At 41.5% G+C, this 18,318-nt stretch overlaps 1 protein-coding gene across 1 annotated transcript; it reads right to left on the bottom strand.

Moving 5' to 3' along the window:
• Nucleotides 1–11,552: 11,552 nt before the first annotated feature.
• Nucleotides 11,553–13,940, bottom strand: pxmp4 (peroxisomal membrane protein 4). Its single transcript, XM_041892974.2, has 4 exons — nucleotides 13,779–13,940; nucleotides 13,245–13,307; nucleotides 12,919–13,117; nucleotides 11,553–12,086 (listed from the first exon to the last, which is right to left on the bottom strand). Exons 1-4 carry the CDS (start codon nucleotides 13,889–13,891, stop codon nucleotides 11,817–11,819), a joined length of 645 nt encoding a protein of 214 aa, XP_041748908.1. The 5' UTR covers nucleotides 13,892–13,940; the 3' UTR covers nucleotides 11,553–11,816.
• Between the last annotated feature and the right edge of the window lie 4,378 nt (nucleotides 13,941–18,318).

The following is an 18,318-nucleotide window of genomic DNA, read 5'->3' as shown; positions in this document are numbered from 1 at the left end:
GGACTTTCAACTCCCTCCAAAGATTTTCTATGGGGTTGAGATCTGGAGACTGGCTAGGCCACTCCAGGACCTTGAAATGCTTCTTACGAAGCCACTCCTTCGTTGCCCGGGCAGTGTGTTTGGGATCATTGTCATGCTGAAAGACCCAGCCACGTTTCATCTTCAATGCCCTTGCTGATGGAAGGAGGTTTTCACTCAAAATCTCACGATACATGGCCCCATTCATTCTTTCCTTTACACGGATCAGTCGTCCTGGTCCCTTTGCAGAAAAACAGCCCCAAAGCATGATGTTTCCACCCCCATGCTTCACAGTAGGTATGGTGTTCTTTGGATGCAACTCAGCATTCTTTGTCCTCCAAACACGACGCAGTTGAGTTTTTACCAAAAAGTTATATTTTGGTTTCATCTGACCATATGACATTCTCCCAATCCTCTTCTGGATCATCCAAATGCACTCTAGCAAACTTCAGACGGGCCTGGACATGTACTGGCTTAAGCAGGGGGACACTTCTCGCACTGCAGGATTTGAGTCCCTGGCGGCGTAGTGTGTTACTGATGGTAGGCTTTGTTACTTTGGTCCCAGCTCTCTGCAGGTCATTCACTAGGTCCCCCGTGTGGTTCTGGGATTTTTGCTCACCGTTCTTGTGATCATTTTAACCCCACGGGGGAGATCTTGCGTGGAGCCCCCAGATCGAGGGAGATTATCAGTGGTCTTGTATGTCTTCCATTTCCTAATAATTGCTCCCACAGTTGATTTCTTCAAACCAAGCTGCTTACCTATTGCAGATTCAGTCTTCCCAGCCTGGTGCAGGTCTACAATTTTGTTTCTGGTGTCCTTTGACAGCTCTTTGGTCTTGGCCATAGTGGAGTTTGGAGTGTGACTGTTTGAGGTTGTGGACAGGTGTCTTTTATACTGATAACAAGTTCAAACAGGTGCCATTAATACAGGTAACGAGTAGAGGACAGATGAGCCTCTTAAAGAAGAAGTTACAGGTCTGTGAGAGCCAGAAATCTTGCTTGTTTGTAGGTGACCAAATACTTATTTTCCACCATAAGTTGCAAATAAATTCATTAAAAATCCTATAATGTGATTTTCTGGAAAAAAAATTCTCAATTTCTCTGTTGTAGTTGACGTGTACCTATGATGAAAATTACAGGCCTCTCTCATCTTTTTAAGTGGGAGAACTTGCACAATTGGTGGCTGACTACTTGTTTTCCCCACTGTAATTCAAGGTCTCAGAGCGAGTGACATCACCGATTGAAATGCCACTAGTGCGCACCGCTAACTAGCCAGCCATTTCACACTGGTTACACGTAGTTAGTAACTTCGTCCCCAGGCGATGTACATTCAATGAATGCATGGATTACATCACACCACCATGACAAAACCTTGGTATCTGTATTTCAATTTGTTTAATTACACCATGACATTTGGGGGGGAAGTCTCTGGCCCTAATAATAAAGATGTCATTTAAACAGTAAAAATGTATTACATTTTAATGTGGCATGAACACAACCAGTCATTATATTTTTATCTGATTGGTAAACAAATCACTTCAAAAAAGTAGGCATGTTAGTCTACTCGTCCACTACAAAATAATTCCAGCATACAAACTTCATGTATACTCGCACCATTTGTTGAATGGAAATAGACATCTCTTACAAAACACCATAAAGTGTGCCTACTGACATTCAGATATTGCCATTGATTAGGCCTACATTAGCTGATGCGTCTTGCTGACAAATGTACCATTTTTTTGTAGTCACCTGAAATGGGCTGTCCCGGGGAAAACGGCATGGTCACCCTAACACACACAGTTAACGTACTAAACTAGGTAACAATGTGTGTATTAACATGAACTTCAAATAGGCCTACGGGTAGCCAGTGATGAAAGGTGTAAAAAGATAGGTGGGTAAACTCTGATTGTAAAGCTCCCTATACTTTCAATGCATTTTTTTTTAAGGTGGGTAAACGGCGTTTACTTGCGTTTACCCTCCATTAGGTACCACTTCCTCTCAGCCAAGGCAATTTTAAACACATGAACACACGCAGAATAGGTGTCCTAAATTCAATATACTTTAATACATGAGTTGAATCAAAACATATTTTACACCCTAGTTCATGAGTTGTCCATAATTAATGAGTTAATGTTAACACTACCTTTCTTTCCTTACATTAATTACATTTATGAAAGTGTTATTTGTCATTATTAAGCATTTAACAATTGAATTAGAACATTGAACTTAAACCGTGTGAATCATGGATCTTGGAGATCTCGGAAAAAGCACTGTAAGTGTAACTATGCCTAACATCCCATTATGTTTCGCCGTGAAAACAGTTATCATGGGCACACAAATCCAAAATAATGTAGGCCTATCCTATTGCAAAATTGAATGCTTTTAACCAAAATAGTAAACTTTAGGCCTACTGTCATTAACATATACTTGTTGGACGGATTGGATGCGCATTGGTGTATACAGTAGCTGTAGACTAGTTGTTTAGTGACCATCATCAGCTGATCCAGGAAAGAAAACAAAATATTGATAGAAAATAATATAAAGCTAAATAAATGGTCTACTACTTCTGGCCACAGATGGCACGGAGAACACCTGTACCCACGCAGCACCTGAAAAATAAAAAATGAGCACTCCAAACAGCTGACCGACAAAAGAAAACAATGATAAATCAACGGATAAATCGAATGCATTGGAATAAAGACATAGGCTATTTTTTATCAAGGACTGTGGGGATTTATTATTCTCATAAATTGATGGGATAACTAACTTAGAAAGAATGCATTAATGATTAAAGCATAAAAGGTCTGTACTGTACTGATATAAATTGTTTCACCTAACATGCTGTGATTAATGTGAGGAGCTGTTTTAGGGAGTAGGGGAAGATAAGAATTTGTGTCTCCAAATACTAGACTACACTGCTTCTTTGTGATCTGTGAACCGTCCTTGGACGTAGGAATGGTGTCTATGGGAGCTGGCTCTACAGGTTGTTATGATAAGAACTTATGCCTGGCAACAGTGTGCAACGGTGGAGCGCCAAGAGGCTGGGACCAGCCGGTGCGCCAACGGATTGGCTGAGTAAGTCTAAACCACGCTCAGTCTCTACTCTGATAGGCCCAGCAGGGAGAAGGAACTATCTCTGTCAGAGTATTTTAAGGAGAACTCATAACAATGGATTATTTCTCTGAATGCCCTGCGTGGTATTTCAGTGGACCCGTATACACGAACATCATATTTACCATTGAAGGTTTTGCATTAATTAAAATACTAGTCTATTTAGAAGACGTGTATTGACCTCTTTTGTTCCTAATACCAGATTTGAATTGACGCAACTTAACAGGACGCATGGCAAACAAATTGCAAAAATTAGGAAGTAGGCCTTCAAATGAAAAGCTATGCATAAAGGAGCTCAGCTGAGGCCTAAATTCAAATACAGTGAGGCTGTCGATAGCGGACCTGAGCGGAAGAGGCGCAGTGCGCAGTGTTGCCAACTTAGCGACTTTGTCGCTATATTTAGCGAGTATTCAGACCCCTCTAGCGACACATAATAAAAAAAAGCGACTAGCAACTAATCTAGCGACTTTTTCTGGTGTTATTGGAGACTCTGACGTGAAAGCACGTATCGTTCTTACTCTTCTCAACGAGCAGCGGGTGCTGCCGTGGGGGTGGGGACCCCACCCTCGTCCCAAAGCAGTCACGTGGGGGCCCCACCCCTGTCCCAAAGCACTCACAGGCGGCCCAGTCCTCGCGCAGCTTTTTACTCACTTTTTGTCTCTCCCACAACGTTATTCCTCTCTCCTACAGCGTCCATCACAATTACATGCACATTGCCAATTATGCAAATTAGGTGATGACGTCATTTAGCGACTTCTAGCGACCTTTAGGACAGCCAATAGCTACTTTCCTTACTGAGGAGTTGGCAACACTGTCAGTGCGTCCGAATGACTTTGATTGATTTTAAAGAAATTATTGGGGTGGACGAATCGACCTGGTCTGAATATCCCCCATCCCACCTACCAATTTCTCCTATGGCAATGGAGCAATTACAGATGGGCCCTTTTAAGTTTGAGCATGTCTGTTAGGCCTATGGATTTTGGGGGGGAATCAGCACAAATTAGATTGAGCCATGAAAGCCCCACTCGTGGTCTTCTTAAATTAAACTCGTTTTTGACAGTATTGTTAAATTGCGTCAATTCAAATCTGGTATTAGGAACAAAAGAGGTCAATACACGTCTTCTAAATAGACTAGTATTTTCATTCATGCAAACCACTTCAATGGTAAATATGATGTTCGTATATACGGGTCCACTGAAATACCACGCAGGGCACTCAGAGAACTGATCCATTGTTCTAAGTTCTTCTTCAAATACTCTGACAGAGATAGTTCCCGCTCCCTGCTGGCCAATCAGAGTAGAGACTGAGCGTGGTTTAGACTTACTCAGCCAATCGTTGGCGCACAGGCTGGTCCCAGGCCCTTGGCGCTTCACCATTGCACACTGTTGCCAGGCATAAGTCTGTTATCATCACAACCTGTAGAGTCAGCACCTTTTTGCAGTACACGTCCTTGAGCGCTCTAACAAAGAGGCAGTGTGTATGTGTCTGTGAGAAATACAAGTCTGTCTCACCCTACTCCCTAACATTCCTCACATGAATCACAGCTTGTTATGTGAAACAATTTATATCAGTACAGTACAAACCTATTATGTTTAATCATTAATGCATTCTTTCTAAGCTAGGCATCACATCTAGATCCCCACAGTATGGAACACAATACTATGGAGGAGTTTAGAAGGGAGGAACTCCATAGGCTGGGATCCACACTATGTAGCTCTTGCAAGAGCACATTTTTCCCTGACTGTCCACTGGTCACAAAAACAATGATTGATAGGCAGCTTAAACTTCTTCAATTCAACCATTATTGGGTTAAAATATACATATTCATTTGTGAACAGTCACCCACAACAACCAACAAGCCGCAAATACAGTTGAAGTCGGAAGTTTAGAGTCATTAAAACTCGTTTTTCAACCACTCCACAAATGTCTTGTTAACAAACTATAGTTTTGACAAGTCGGTTAGGACATCTACTTTGTGCATGACAAAAGTTATTTTTCCAACAATTGTTTACAGACAGATTATTTCACTTATAAATCACTATCACAATTCCAGTGGGTCAGAAGTTTACATACACTAAGTTGACTCTGCCTTTAAACAGCTTGGAAAATTCCAGAAAATTATGTCATGGCTTTAGAAGCTTCTGATATGCTAATTGACATCATTTGAGTCAATTGGAGGTGTACCTGTGGATGTATTTCAAGGCCTACCTTCAAACTCAGTGCCTCTTTGCTTGACATCATGGGGAAATCAAAAGAAATCAGCCAAGACCTCAGAAAAAAATGTGTAGACCTCCGCAAGTCTGGTTCATCCTTGGGAGCAATTTCCAAATGCCTGAAGGTACCACGTTCATCTGTACAAACAATAGTACGCAAGTATAAACACCATGGGACCACACAGCCGTCATACCGCTCAGGAAGGAGACGCGTTCTGTCTCCTAGAAATGAACGTACTTTGGTGCGAAAAGTGCAAATCAATCCTAGAACAACAGCAAAGGACCTTGTGAAGATGCTGGAGGAAACAGGTTCAAAATTATCTACATCCACAGTAAAAATGAGTCCTATATCGACATAACCTGAAAGGCCGCTCAGCAAGGAAGAAGCCACTGCTCCAAAACCGCCATAAAAAAGGTAGACTACGGTTTGCAACTGCACATGGGGACAAAGATTGTACTTTTTGGAGAAATGTCCTCTGGTCTGATGAAACAAAAATAGAACTGTTTGGCCATAATGACAATCATTATGTTTGGAGGAAAAAGGGGAAGGCTTGCAAGCTGAAGAACACCATCCCAACCATGAAGCACGGGGGTGGCAGCATCATGCTGTGGGGGTGCTTTGCTGCAGGAGGGACTGGTGCACTTCACAAAATAGATGGCATCATGAGGAAGGAAAATTATGTGGATATATTAAAGCAACATCTCAAGACATCAGTCAGGAAATTAAAGCTTGGTCGCAAATGGGTCTTCCAAATGGACAATGACCCCAAGCATACTTCCAAAGTTGTGGCAAAATGGCTTAAGGACAACAAAGTCAAGGTATTGGAGTGGCCATCACAAAGCCCTGACTTCAATCCTATAGAAGATTTGTGGGCAGAACTGAAAAAGCGTGTGCGAGCAAGGAGGCCTACAAACCTGACTCAGTTACACCAGCTCTGTCAGGAGGAATGGGCCAAAATTCACCCAACTTATTGTGGGAAGCTTGTGGAAGGCTACCCGAAGTGTTTGACCCAAGTTAAACAATTTAAAGGCAATGCTACCAAATACTAATTGAGTGTATGTAAACTTCTGACACACTGGGAAGGTGATGAAAGAAATAAAAACTGAAATAAATAATTATCTCTACTATTATTCTGACACTTCACATTCTTAAAATAAAGTGGTGATCCTAACTGACCTAAGACAGGGAATTTTGATAAGGATTAAATGTCAGGAATTGTGAAAAACTGAGTTTAAATGTATTTGGCTAAGGTGTATGTAAACGTCCGATTTCAACTGTAGCTAAATGAGAGAGCAGCAGTGTGATTCACATCAATGCGCTATGTAAATAAATAATTATATCCATGTCACCCGTAGGCTACACCACTGCTGCCGTCCTTAACTCCAAGCGCTTATTCAAGTTGGATAATCTTTGAATGCCGGCAGCAGTTGCACCATTAGAAGACGCTTGGAATGTAGCCTACAAAAGCCTATTCCTGCTGTTTACCCCGGGATCCATCAAATGCATTTGGTATGTCATCATAGTGGTCTCTGACTGTTGTGGTCAGCCTCGCTGAGGCGGAAAAAAACATACTTTATGATTTTAAAAGTAATCCTATAAGTAATCATCTAGTTTTTCAAAAGTATCTGTAATCTGAATACAATATTTTAGCTGGTAACGTAATGGATTACAGTTACAGTTTTTTTCTAATCCGTTACTCCCCAAACCTGCTGGTTTAGTTATCGCTGGTCCGTACCGCGTAGTAAAACCCCATCCACATGGGGGCACTGTGATGTGTTTATGGGCTCGCCATCCATTGATACGTCTACAGGACAATAAGGAAGTAAAACTGGGAGTGCAACCTTATTGGCTACTGAGTTTATAAATTAACTGGAGACAGCATCCAAGATGGATGCCTGATGTTTTTAACATAATCTACTCACGTTCACATGTGCCATTTCATGGTTGTGCCATCTTTTGAGATCTGATTTTTCAGGGCCCATAACGCCTGCGCACTAGCACTCCCCACAAACATCGGCCTCTAAGACAATTACTTGAATCATTTAATAGATGTTTTGTGTGTTGACTAAAGTGTCTCATTTGCAATTTTCAAATTTGACTTCTCTATGGGGCCATCTATGGTAATTGTCTTTTTGGGCCAGACTTCATTTAAACTGCAATACTGCAGTGTCCTCTTGGTACAGTGGAAAGCGTGCTTCTACACCGGAACCCTGCAGCTGAACGCTTTACGCAATGTTCGGAAGTAGCATTAGCCATCCTAGCATGGTGGTAAAAAATTGTTTTATTAAGACAATATGCATATTTTCCCTGTTTCTGTTTTACGCCTGCGGGCCAATTAAAGGGGCAGTGCTGTTAAAAACGTGATATTCCTGTTTTTCTATGATATTTCCACACTATGAGGTCGAAATAACAATCTAAAATTGTGAAAATGATGATAATGGCCTTTTGGTGTAATATCTATTTGAAAAGAAATCCTGAAATTTCAGTCTGTTCAGGTGGGATAGAACTTTTGGCCCGCATCATGACGTTGCAATGTGATCTGGTTATAATAGACCAATGGCTGTTCATCTGGGTAAGGAGGTGGGCTCTAGACAATCCTATCAGCCAATCAGAGCTCTGTATGTATATCCGCGTTCACATTCTATCGGAGTTATCGGAAGCTCCTAGCGCCCAGTGGGAAATTTCACTTGAATGACCATCCAAGTCGGAATTACAAGTTGGAAACTCTGAGAAAATGCTGTTACCCGAGATGCTGAGTTGTGACGTTTCATCACTGACCTTTAAGTTTTCAACGTAAAAAAGATGACAACAAATCCGTTTTTGATAATTACAACCTTCTCAATATTGATAATGTAGCTAGTCTGACCATATTGCCAATCAGAGGAGGCTGGTGCGGGAAGGATGGCTCATAATAATGGCTGGAACGGAGAAAATGGAATGGCATCAAGTGCATGGAAACCATGTGTTTGATGTATTTGATACAATTCCACTAATTCCGCTCCAGCGATTACCACAAGCCCGTCCTCCCCAATTAAGATGCCACCAACCTCCTGTGTTGCCAATGTATTGTCATTGTAAGCAAGCTAGCTTACTTTATTATTATCAATGTTAGAAAGTGTATCAAACTAGCTAAAATCTTATTAGTTAAAGAATTGTTCAGAATTTAAAAGCACTTGAACACAGTCATGTCGGACTTCCCAGTTTCCTAATGCCCACATGATCAGACTGAGCATTTCAAGGGCCAAAAGAGGCTCAGGGAAATAAATGATAAAAATATATATATTGGAGTCATTTCCATTAAATAAAGACACACAGTTTATTAGACATACAGTGATGATTTTTAAAAAAATACCTTAAAAAGACTGCATGGGGGCCACTAGCGTTTCTTATGGAGCCATTGAAAGCACAGCGGAATTTAATTAGAATCGAAGGAAAACAGCATAGTGGGAGTAAAGTAGACATGATTGTGTAGCAGGGTTGGAGTCAATTCGACTCAGGAAGTGACTTAAATGTAACATCTAGAGACTAAACGACGTCAGGAAGAACTTTGCTTTTGAGGTGGAAAATTAAGTTGATAAGATTGCGGATGACTCACTTTATTATTAGCATACAAAGACACACGCACACACCACATGCACACGGCATGAGCAGTACGGGTTACAGGTTCATGTTAAACAAACAAACCCTCTTTGTATTAAATTCGAACGGCTCTGTAAAGCACTCTTAAGGTTGCACTAGCAGTTGAAACTCCCGTAAAACATGAAAGGGTAGGAGAAAAATACAAACTGAACTGACACTTCCTGACAGTCCCTTGTTCCTTTCCTTTTTTCTCTGACTTCCTAGCTAGCGGATTCTATTGTGAAACTAAAGGGCCTACAACATTACTGTCCAATAATACTTTTGTCAATTTGTCAAAGGGACTCATTTGTTGGTTACGGCTGTTCGTAAACTACCTTCATCTAGTGAACAATAGTCTAAACGCTGGACTATAAATCAGTATAGAGGAATTGTAAATCGATAGGTGATTATCAGAATATTCTGTGGCTTGACAGTAGTTATGATTCAAGATAACACCTGATTAACTAGTTGTGAACATCACGATTATTATTATTATTATTTAAATGTATTTCCTTCTTAAATGTATCTCCATCTTGAGTGTGGGTGTAAGGTGGATGGGTTGTCTGTCTCGCATGGGATTGTGAATTACTTGGCACCACCATGTGGCTACTTCAAACCATTCCACAAGGGGAACGGTTGTAATGCACTTCAAAATAATAATTTATGTTGGGGAACAGTTGTAATGCACATCAAAATAATAATTTATGTTAGTAACACATTTTTACTCAGTGCATAAAAATAGGCAAGGATCACCAATCACGGGCAACGATAAAATCTATTTCAGAAATACAAATGAATCACCCTGTATTTATTTTGTTTGATAAATTCAATCACATTTAATTCAACACAAATCACAGACAAATATGTCAAGAAAATAATATTATACTACATAAATCACGTGGTCCTCTGTAGCTCAGCTGGTAGAGCATGGTGCTTGTAACGCCAAGGTAGTGGGTTCGATCCCCGGGACCACCCATACACAAAAATGTATGCACGCATGACTGTAAGTCGCTTTGGATAAAAGCGTCTGCTAAATGGCATATTATTATTATTATTATTACAAAAGCAGGCATTTATTCTGTTGCATTTGAAGTGCCTGTATAATTATCTAACAATGTAATCTGTAGCCCAATTCCAATTACCTGCAGTTTTGTGAGGAATGGGTTGGTGAAAGGAATATGATTGAGACTCCCTCAAGCCAAATGCATACACCAATCCAATGGTTTGAAATCCTTGAGGGGGACTGAATGAGTGCATACTCCATGAGGGAGGGAGAAACAGAATTGGGCTTGTATCATGTTCACTCATGAACCTGAATTGAGCAACAAATAGACCGAAGGCTCAATGCTAGACTTTTAAAAGATTGAGGAAGTAAAAAGTGTTAAGACTATTCTTGAGTGTTTTTACACCAATTACAAAAAAACATTGTAAAGTGTGATCTGAAAAGGACACATACTGTACCATGAATAGCACAGTTAATGTGTCCTCAACAAATGAAAAAGCATTGTTCTTCAAATAATTATTCACTGACAGTATGGCTAAGAAAGGCAATTTACTTTGAAGAGAACTGTATGTACATTTTGTATCATGCTAACCTGCGTTACAAAAAAGCCATTGTAACAAATGTTAACAAGCAAACACTGTTTAAGGTCAAACTGAGGATTTGTACCAAAAACAACTAAGGAAAGTAAAATGAATAGTATATGAATATTCAAATACAAATATTTAAAACACTGGTTTTTAGATCATGGAAATATCACATTAAATTCTGCTTATTGCTTTGTAAAAAAAAAAAAAAAAGTTACGAAAGAAGCATTACAAAGAACTTCAATGTTAGCTTAGGGTTGCCTAAACAATTGTACACTGTGCTGTGGCTTAATCATAATCTAGTAATTACTTGAAAATATGCTATTCTATGAATCAAGTCCGGTGAGTGCATTGAAAAAAACAAAACTGTAGGTAATGCATAGTCTAAACTAGTACAGCAGCAAATAAAAACTGATACAATTCTAGATTGACAGGGAGAGCAAATTTACATTTTACATTTAAGTCATTTAGCAGACGCTCTTATCCAGAGCGACTTACAGTTAGTGAATACATATTATTATTTTTTACACTGGCCCCCTGTGGGAAACAAACCCACAACCCTGGCGTTGCAAACGCCATGCTCTATCAACTGAGCTACATCCCTGCCGGCCATTCCCTCCCCTACCCTGGACGACGCTGGGCCAATTGTGCGCCGCCCATGAGTCTCCCGGTCGCGGCCAGCTGCGACAGAGCCTGGATTCGAACCAGGATCTCTAGTGGCACAGTTAGCACTGCGATGCAGTGCCTTAGACCACTGCGCCTTTTCAGGTATTGTTATTTATTTCACTTACACTAGATCTAGGAGCACATGGTTCTTTATGAAAGCCAACATTGATAAAACAAATATTTCATTTCTTTAAAGGTTTATAATCACTAGCTCTTGATTTAACATGGCAGAGAACCAGGGCCCGTATTCACAAATAGTGATCTAGGATATATCTATCTATATATCTATATCTATATCTATCTATATCTATATCTATATCTATATCTATATCTATATATATATATCTATCTATCTATCTATCTATCTATCTATCTATCTATCTATCTATCTATCTATATATATCTCATTCATTATTTTCTAAAGGGCAAAACTGATCCTAGATCAGCACTCCTACTCTGAGACACTTTTTAAATACAGGCCCTGGCCTGCATCCCAACAGTCTAAAGTCATACTGGGAATTTGCTTTCCACCCTGTCCAGTTCTTTCAGACCAGATGAAGGAAAGGAGACGAGTCTATTGAGATGCTTATTTTAGCTTTAGCTCACTTGGGAGCGACAGTCCTTGGCTTGTTGTAGACAAGGAAGTCTGAGATGTCGTGCCACACGTTGCTGTCATGGTAGAGGTAGTTCATGGACGACTGCAGCGAAGGCTGCAGGGTGTGGGGGTGGTACTCGAACAGCCACAGCACTATGCCCCACACCAGGGTAGCAAACAGGGGGAAGGGGTCCCGCTTGGGCTGTGGTACGATGCCTTTCTCCACGGCCAGGCGAGACAAGGCAAACAGGATCCTAGACAGCAGGTACATGTTGATCTAGAGACGTGACGTCAAGGAAGAACATTTCATTAGGCAAGACAACAAGGAAGAACATTTAATTAGAAATACAGTAAGGAAGAATATTGGCTAGCTTCCATCTGAATAGCCACTCTTTTCTCTCCTAACCACTTTGAAGACTGGACAAAGTGCAACAAGGTGGCAACCTATCTAGACATTTTATTGGTCATGTATTGGCATTAGTAACCCAGGTTGAGCGCAGCCCTCATGACATAAGTATTGTCAATTTACCTGGCTATATATAGATTTTTTTTGTCATTTAGCAGACACTCTCATCCAGAGTGACTTACTGTAGTGAGTGCATACCTTTTTCATACTTTATTTTCTGTACTGGTCCCCCGTGGGATTCAAACCCACAACCCTGGCGTTGCAAGTGCCATGCTCTACCAACTGAGCCACACTCTCAAGGAAAGACAAATGTAACATAAATGGGATGGGACGACTACCAAGGAACAACTGTTCCAGTGCGCTGGTTTTGTGTCACTGGTTATTTGGGCAAATCACAATTCACCGGGCATGTTTTGAATTTCGGGAGGGGACATTTGGCCCATAGACTTACCTGAGACTTCAGGGAGCGGGGGGGGGTAGGTTCTGGCACTTGCGGTAGTTTCATATCTCATAACTCTTCCCCTAGATCCTAATAGAGCAGTTTATGCCATGTTTTAGTTCTGGATTACCTGGCTATTGATGTTGTTGTTTTCCCCAAACACCAACCAGCCACCGAGGCAGGCGGCGAAGAAGGACTGAGACTGTAAACTCTTCCCCTAGATCCTAATAGAGCAGTTTATGCCATGTTTTAGTTCTGGATTACCTGGCTATTGATGTTGTTGTTTTCCCCAAACACCAACCAGCCACCGAGGCAGGCGGCAAAGAAGGACTGAGACTGTAGACTCTTCCCCTGGATCCTCTCCTGTATGGCTTGCAGTCCTTTGTACGTGAACACAAAGTATGCTAGGTTGCGCGAGTGCTGGTACGTGGCCTTTGCAATGGCTCGCAGCTTGTCTTTCAGGCTGAGCATATGAAAAAGGGTGGGGAGCATTGTCCATTGTTAATAGAGCATTATCCATTTTTTATGCAGTTTTGTTTTATATTAGCGCTAGCTAAGGGATTTGGGACAGTGCTTACATGTATTCTTACCTCCCACTTCTGAAGAGAAACGTCATGACAAGAGCATGGGGTGCCCGGATTTTTGCCCCATAACTGTAAATTAGAAATATGAGGTTCAAGGTCAGTGTCATTTACACGTGTGTGATATGGCAGGTCAGTCAACTTGTATGAATAGTGAGCAAGGTCAAACCACTGAGTTAGCAAGCTAGCTAGCTACAGTTAGGCTAACTAATGTCAAGTGGTTTCAGGATTTGATAGCGAACTAACGTTAGTAGCTAACTAACAACAACGCTAGGTCCATCTAGCTGACTTTGCTTGACCAATAGCTACATAGATAGTTATTTCAATACGCTTGCTGGCAAACCTTGGCTAACTAGTTCAAAGGGCAGCTAGCTACTGTACGTTGGATAGCAAGCTGTAAAATAATAGCTAACGTAGATAAGACTTTCGCTAAGTGGACAAGCTAGCTAACATTAGCTAGAAATAAGCAAAGCAAAGTAAGTTGGTTAGCTAGCTAGCTAGCTAGTTAGCTAGAAAGTAAGTAACTAAGTAAACATAACTCACACAGCACCATTTCGGAATCCTTTAACAACTGCAAGTGCAGCTTTATACTTTTCTTGCTGTAATATATTATTAATCGTGTACACCACAGTTTTTACTAGATCTGGACCTGCCATGTTGCGGGTCTTAAATGAATGTAACACAAACCCAAGCGCTTTAGTGCAGCGCAAATATTTTCCGTCACGGGACAAGGAATCTGCATGAAGTTTCCTATTCATTCTGAGGACAGCCATCAAGTTAAATTGACTGTCCAGTGTTGCCAGATTTCTATGAAATATGACCTATAATTAATTACAATATGAGACAATTGTTTTCCTTCCATAAAATGGTAATTAAGTATGTTAAAAAGCAGATTTTCTGTGTTGGAATGGTGTGGGGTATACCTGTCCTTAAAAATATGAATGAGAGTACTTCTTCTCCAATGGGGTTAAATGGCGGTTGGCATCCAATACAACTGTGTTTTTCGACTTCATCTGCAAAAAATAAATAAAAATGTGCACAAATATAAAAGCAACACCCCAAACTACATATACGACACTACCCACCCCTAGCCAACTATCCATACTACAGCAGAGTTCAGGTAAATTAATCCCTTCTCGGCCCACAGGCCTGGGAGGGTGGCACTCCTTCTCCCAACATCTTCTGTAGATCCCCTGCAACTACAGTGGGGAAAACAAGTATTTAGTCAGCGACCAATTGAGCAAGTTCTCCCACTTAAAAAGATGAGAGAGGCCTGTAATTTTCATCATAGGTACACGTCAACTATGACAGACAAAATGAGGGAAAAAAATCCAGAAAATCACATTGTAGGATTTGTAATGAATTTATTTGCAAATTATGGTGGAAAATAAGTATTTGGTCAATAACAAAAGTTTCTCAATATTTTGTTATATACCCTTTGTAGGCAATGACACAGGTCAAACGTTTTCTGTAAGTCTTCACAAGGTTTTCACACACCGTTGCTGGTATTTTGATGTTTTGGGGCTGTCGCTGGGCAACACAGACTTTCAACTCCCCTCCAAAGATTTTCTATGGGGTTGAGATCTGGAGACTGGCTAGGCCACTCCAGGACCTTGAAATGCTTCTTACGAAGCCACTCCTTCGTTGCCCGGGCGGTGTGTTTGGGATCATTGTCATGCTGAAAGACCCAGCCACGTTTCATCTTCAATGCCCTTGCTGATGGAAGGAGGTTTTCACTCAAAATCTCACGATACATGGCCCCATTCATTCTTTCATTTACACGGATCAGTCGTCCTGGTCCCTTTGCAGAAAAACAGCCCCAAAGCATGATGTTTCCACCCCCATGCTTCACAGTAGGTATGGTGCTCAGTTGATAGAGCATGGCGTTTGCAACGCCAGGGTTGTGGGTTCGATTCCCACGGGGGCCAGTATATATTAAAAAATATGTATTCACTAACTGTAAGTCGCTCTGGATAAGAGCGTCTGCTAAATGACTAAAAATGTAAATGTAAATGTGTTCTTTGGATGCAACTCAGCATTCTTTGTCCTCCAAACACAACGAGTTGAGTTTTTACCAAAAAGTTCTATTTTGGTTTCATCTGACCATATGACATTCTCCCAATCCTCTTCTGGATCATCCAAATGCACTCTAGCAAACTTCAGATGGGCCTGGACATGTACTGGCTTAAGCAGGGGGACACGTCTGGCACTGCAGGATTTGAGTCCCTGGCGGCGTAGTGTGTTACTGATGGTAGGCTTTGTTACTTTGGTCCCAGCTCTCTGCAGGTCATTCACTAGGTCCCCCCGTGTGGTTCTGGGATTTTTGCTTACCGTTCTTGTGATCATTTTGACCCCACAGGGTGAGATCTTGCGTGGAGCCCCAGATCGAGGGAGATTATCAGTGGTCTTGTATGTCTTCCATTTCCTAATAATTGCTCCCACAGTTGATTTCTTCAAACCAAGCTGCTTACCTATTGCAGATTCAGTCTTCCCAGCCTGGTGCAGGTCTACAATTTTGTTTCTGGTGTCCTTTGACAGCTCTTTGGTCTTGGCCATAGTGGAGTTTGGAGTGTGACTGTTTGAGGTTGTGGACAGGTGTCTTTTATACTGATAAGAAGTTCAAACAGGTGCCATTAATACAGGTAACGAGTGGAGGACAGAGGAGCCTCTTAAAGAAGAAGTTACAGGTCTGTGAGAGCCAGAAATCTTGCTTGTTTGTAGGTGACCAAATACTTATTTTCCACCATAATTTGTAAATAAATTCATAAAAAATCCTACAATGTGATTTTCTGGATTTTTTTTCCTCAATTTGTCTGTCATAGTTGACGTGTACCTATGATGAAAATTACAGGCCTCTCTCATCTTCTTAAGTGGGAGAACTTGCACAATTAGTGGCTGACTAAATACTTTTTTCCCCCACTGTATGTCTCGAGCATCCAGAAAACATCCGGCCACTTTCACAATAATGGCAATTCTCTCTGACCTGCTTTCTACTTGCGCAGCACAATTCACGACGATTGTCAAAAACCTGGATTTGTCAACGCACAGCTTCTGGGGTCCACACACCTATATGGGAACATTCACTATTGTCGTTGGCCCTTTTATCACAGCTACGGAGGAAGCATTCCCTCCCTCTCCACCCTTCTCATTGCCTGCATTTCTATTTATTTTTTATTTCACCTTTATTTAACCAGGTAGGCCAGTTGAGAACAAGTTCTCATTTACAACTGCGACCTGGCCAAGATAAAGCAAAGCACTGCGATAAAAACAACAACAACACAGAGTTACACATGGGATAAAAAAAACATGCAGTCAATAACACAATAAAAATCTATATACAGTGTGTGCAAATGTAGTAAGTTATGGAGGTAAGGCAATAAATAGGCCATAGTGCAAAATAATTACAATTTAGTATTAACACTGGAGTGATAGATGTGCAGAAGATGATGTGCAAATAAAGATACTGGGGTGCAAATTAGCAAAATAAAGAACAATATGGGGATGAGGTAGTTGGGTGTGTACAGGTGCAGTGATCGGTAAGCTGCTCTGACAACTGATGCTTAAAGATAGTGAGGGAGATAAGAGTCTCCAGCTTCAGATATTTTTGCAGTTCGTTCCAGTCATTAGCAGCAGAGAACTGGAAGGAATGGCGGCCAAAGGAGGTGTTGGCTTTGGGTATGACCAGTGAGATATACCTGCTGGAGCGCATACATATGGTAGGATAGTCAGGTGGGTGTTGCTATGGTGACCAATGAGCTAAAATAAGGCAGGGATTTGCCTAGCAGAGATTTATAGATGACCTGGAGCCAGAGGGATTGGCGACGAATATGTAGCGAGGGCCAGCCAACGAGAGCGTACAGGTCACAATGGTGGGTAGTATATGGGGCTTTGGTGACAAAACGGATGGCACTATGATAGACTACATCCAATTTACTGAGTAGAGTGTTGGAGGCTATTTTGTAAATGACATCGCCGAAGTCAAGGATTGGTAGGATAGTCAGTTTTACAAGGGCATGTTTGGCAGCATGAGTGAAGGAGGCTTTGTTGCGAAATAGGAAGCCGATTCTAGATTTAACTTTGGATTGGAGATGCTTAATGTGAGTCTGGAAGGAGAGTTTACGGTCTAACCAGACACCTAGGTATTTGTAGTTGTCCACATATTCTAAGTCAGACCCGCCGAGAGTAGTGATTCTAGTCGGGTGGGCGGGTGCAAGCAGCGTTCGATTGAAGAGCATGCATTTAGTTTTACTAGTGTTTAAGAGCAGTTGGAGGCTACGGAAGGACTGTTGTATGGCATTGAAGCTTGTTTGGAGGTTTGTTAACACAGTGTCCACTGAAGGGCCAGATGTATACAAAATAGTGTCGTCTGCGTAGAGGTGGATCTGAGAGTCACCACCAGCAAGAGCGACATCATTGATATACACAGAGAATAGAGTCGGCCCGAGAATTGAACCCTGTGGCACCCCCATAGAGACTGTCAGAGGTCCAGACAACAGGCCCTCCGATTTGACACATTGAACTCTATCTGAGAAGTAGTTAGTGAACCAGGCGAGGCAGTCATTTGAGAAACCAAGGCTATTTAGTCTGCTAATAAGAATGCGGTGATTGACAGAGTCGAAAGCCGTGGCCAGGTCGATGAAGGCGGCTGCACAGTACTGTCTTTTATCGATCGCGCTTATAATATCGTTTAGGACCTTGAGCGTGGCTGAGGTGCACCCATGACCAGCTCGGAAACCAGAGTGCATAGCGGAGAAGGTACGGTGGGATTCGAAATGGTCGGTGATCTGTTTGTTAACTTGGCTTTCAAATACTTTCGAAAGGCAGGGCAGGATGGATATAGGTCTGTAACAGTTTGGATCTAGAGTGTCACCCCCTTTGAAGATGGGGATGACCACGGCAGCTTTTCAATCTCTGGGGATCTCAGATGATACGAAAGAGAGGTTGAACAGGTTAGTAACAGGGGTTGCTACAATTTCGGCAGCTAATTTTAGAAAGAAAGGGTCCAGATTGTCTAGCCCAGCTCATTTGTAGGGGTCCAGATTTTGCAGCTCTTTCAGAACATCAGCTATCTGAATTTGGGTGG

The sequence above is a fragment of the Coregonus clupeaformis genome, chromosome 12, assembly GCF_020615455.1.
Source record: "Coregonus clupeaformis isolate EN_2021a chromosome 12, ASM2061545v1, whole genome shotgun sequence".
NCBI classification, from domain to species: Eukaryota; Metazoa; Chordata; class Actinopteri; order Salmoniformes; family Salmonidae; genus Coregonus; species Coregonus clupeaformis.
This window is presented reverse-complemented; position numbering and strand designations above follow the sequence as displayed.

Bases quoted from the DNA above. Each gene is read 5' to 3' on its own strand.
- pxmp4 (XM_041892974.2), bottom strand. From the start codon at position 13,891: ATGGCAGGTCCAGATCTAGTAAAAACTGTGGTGTACACGATTAATAAT. The intron at 13,308-13,778 runs GTGAGTTATGTT...TCTAATTTACAG, and splicing joins GGATTCCGAAATGGTGCTGT to TTATGGGGCAAAAATCCGGG. The intron at 12,087-12,918 runs GTAATCCAGAAC...TCACGTCTCTAG, and splicing joins ACAACAACATCAATAGCCAG to ATCAACATGTACCTGCTGTC.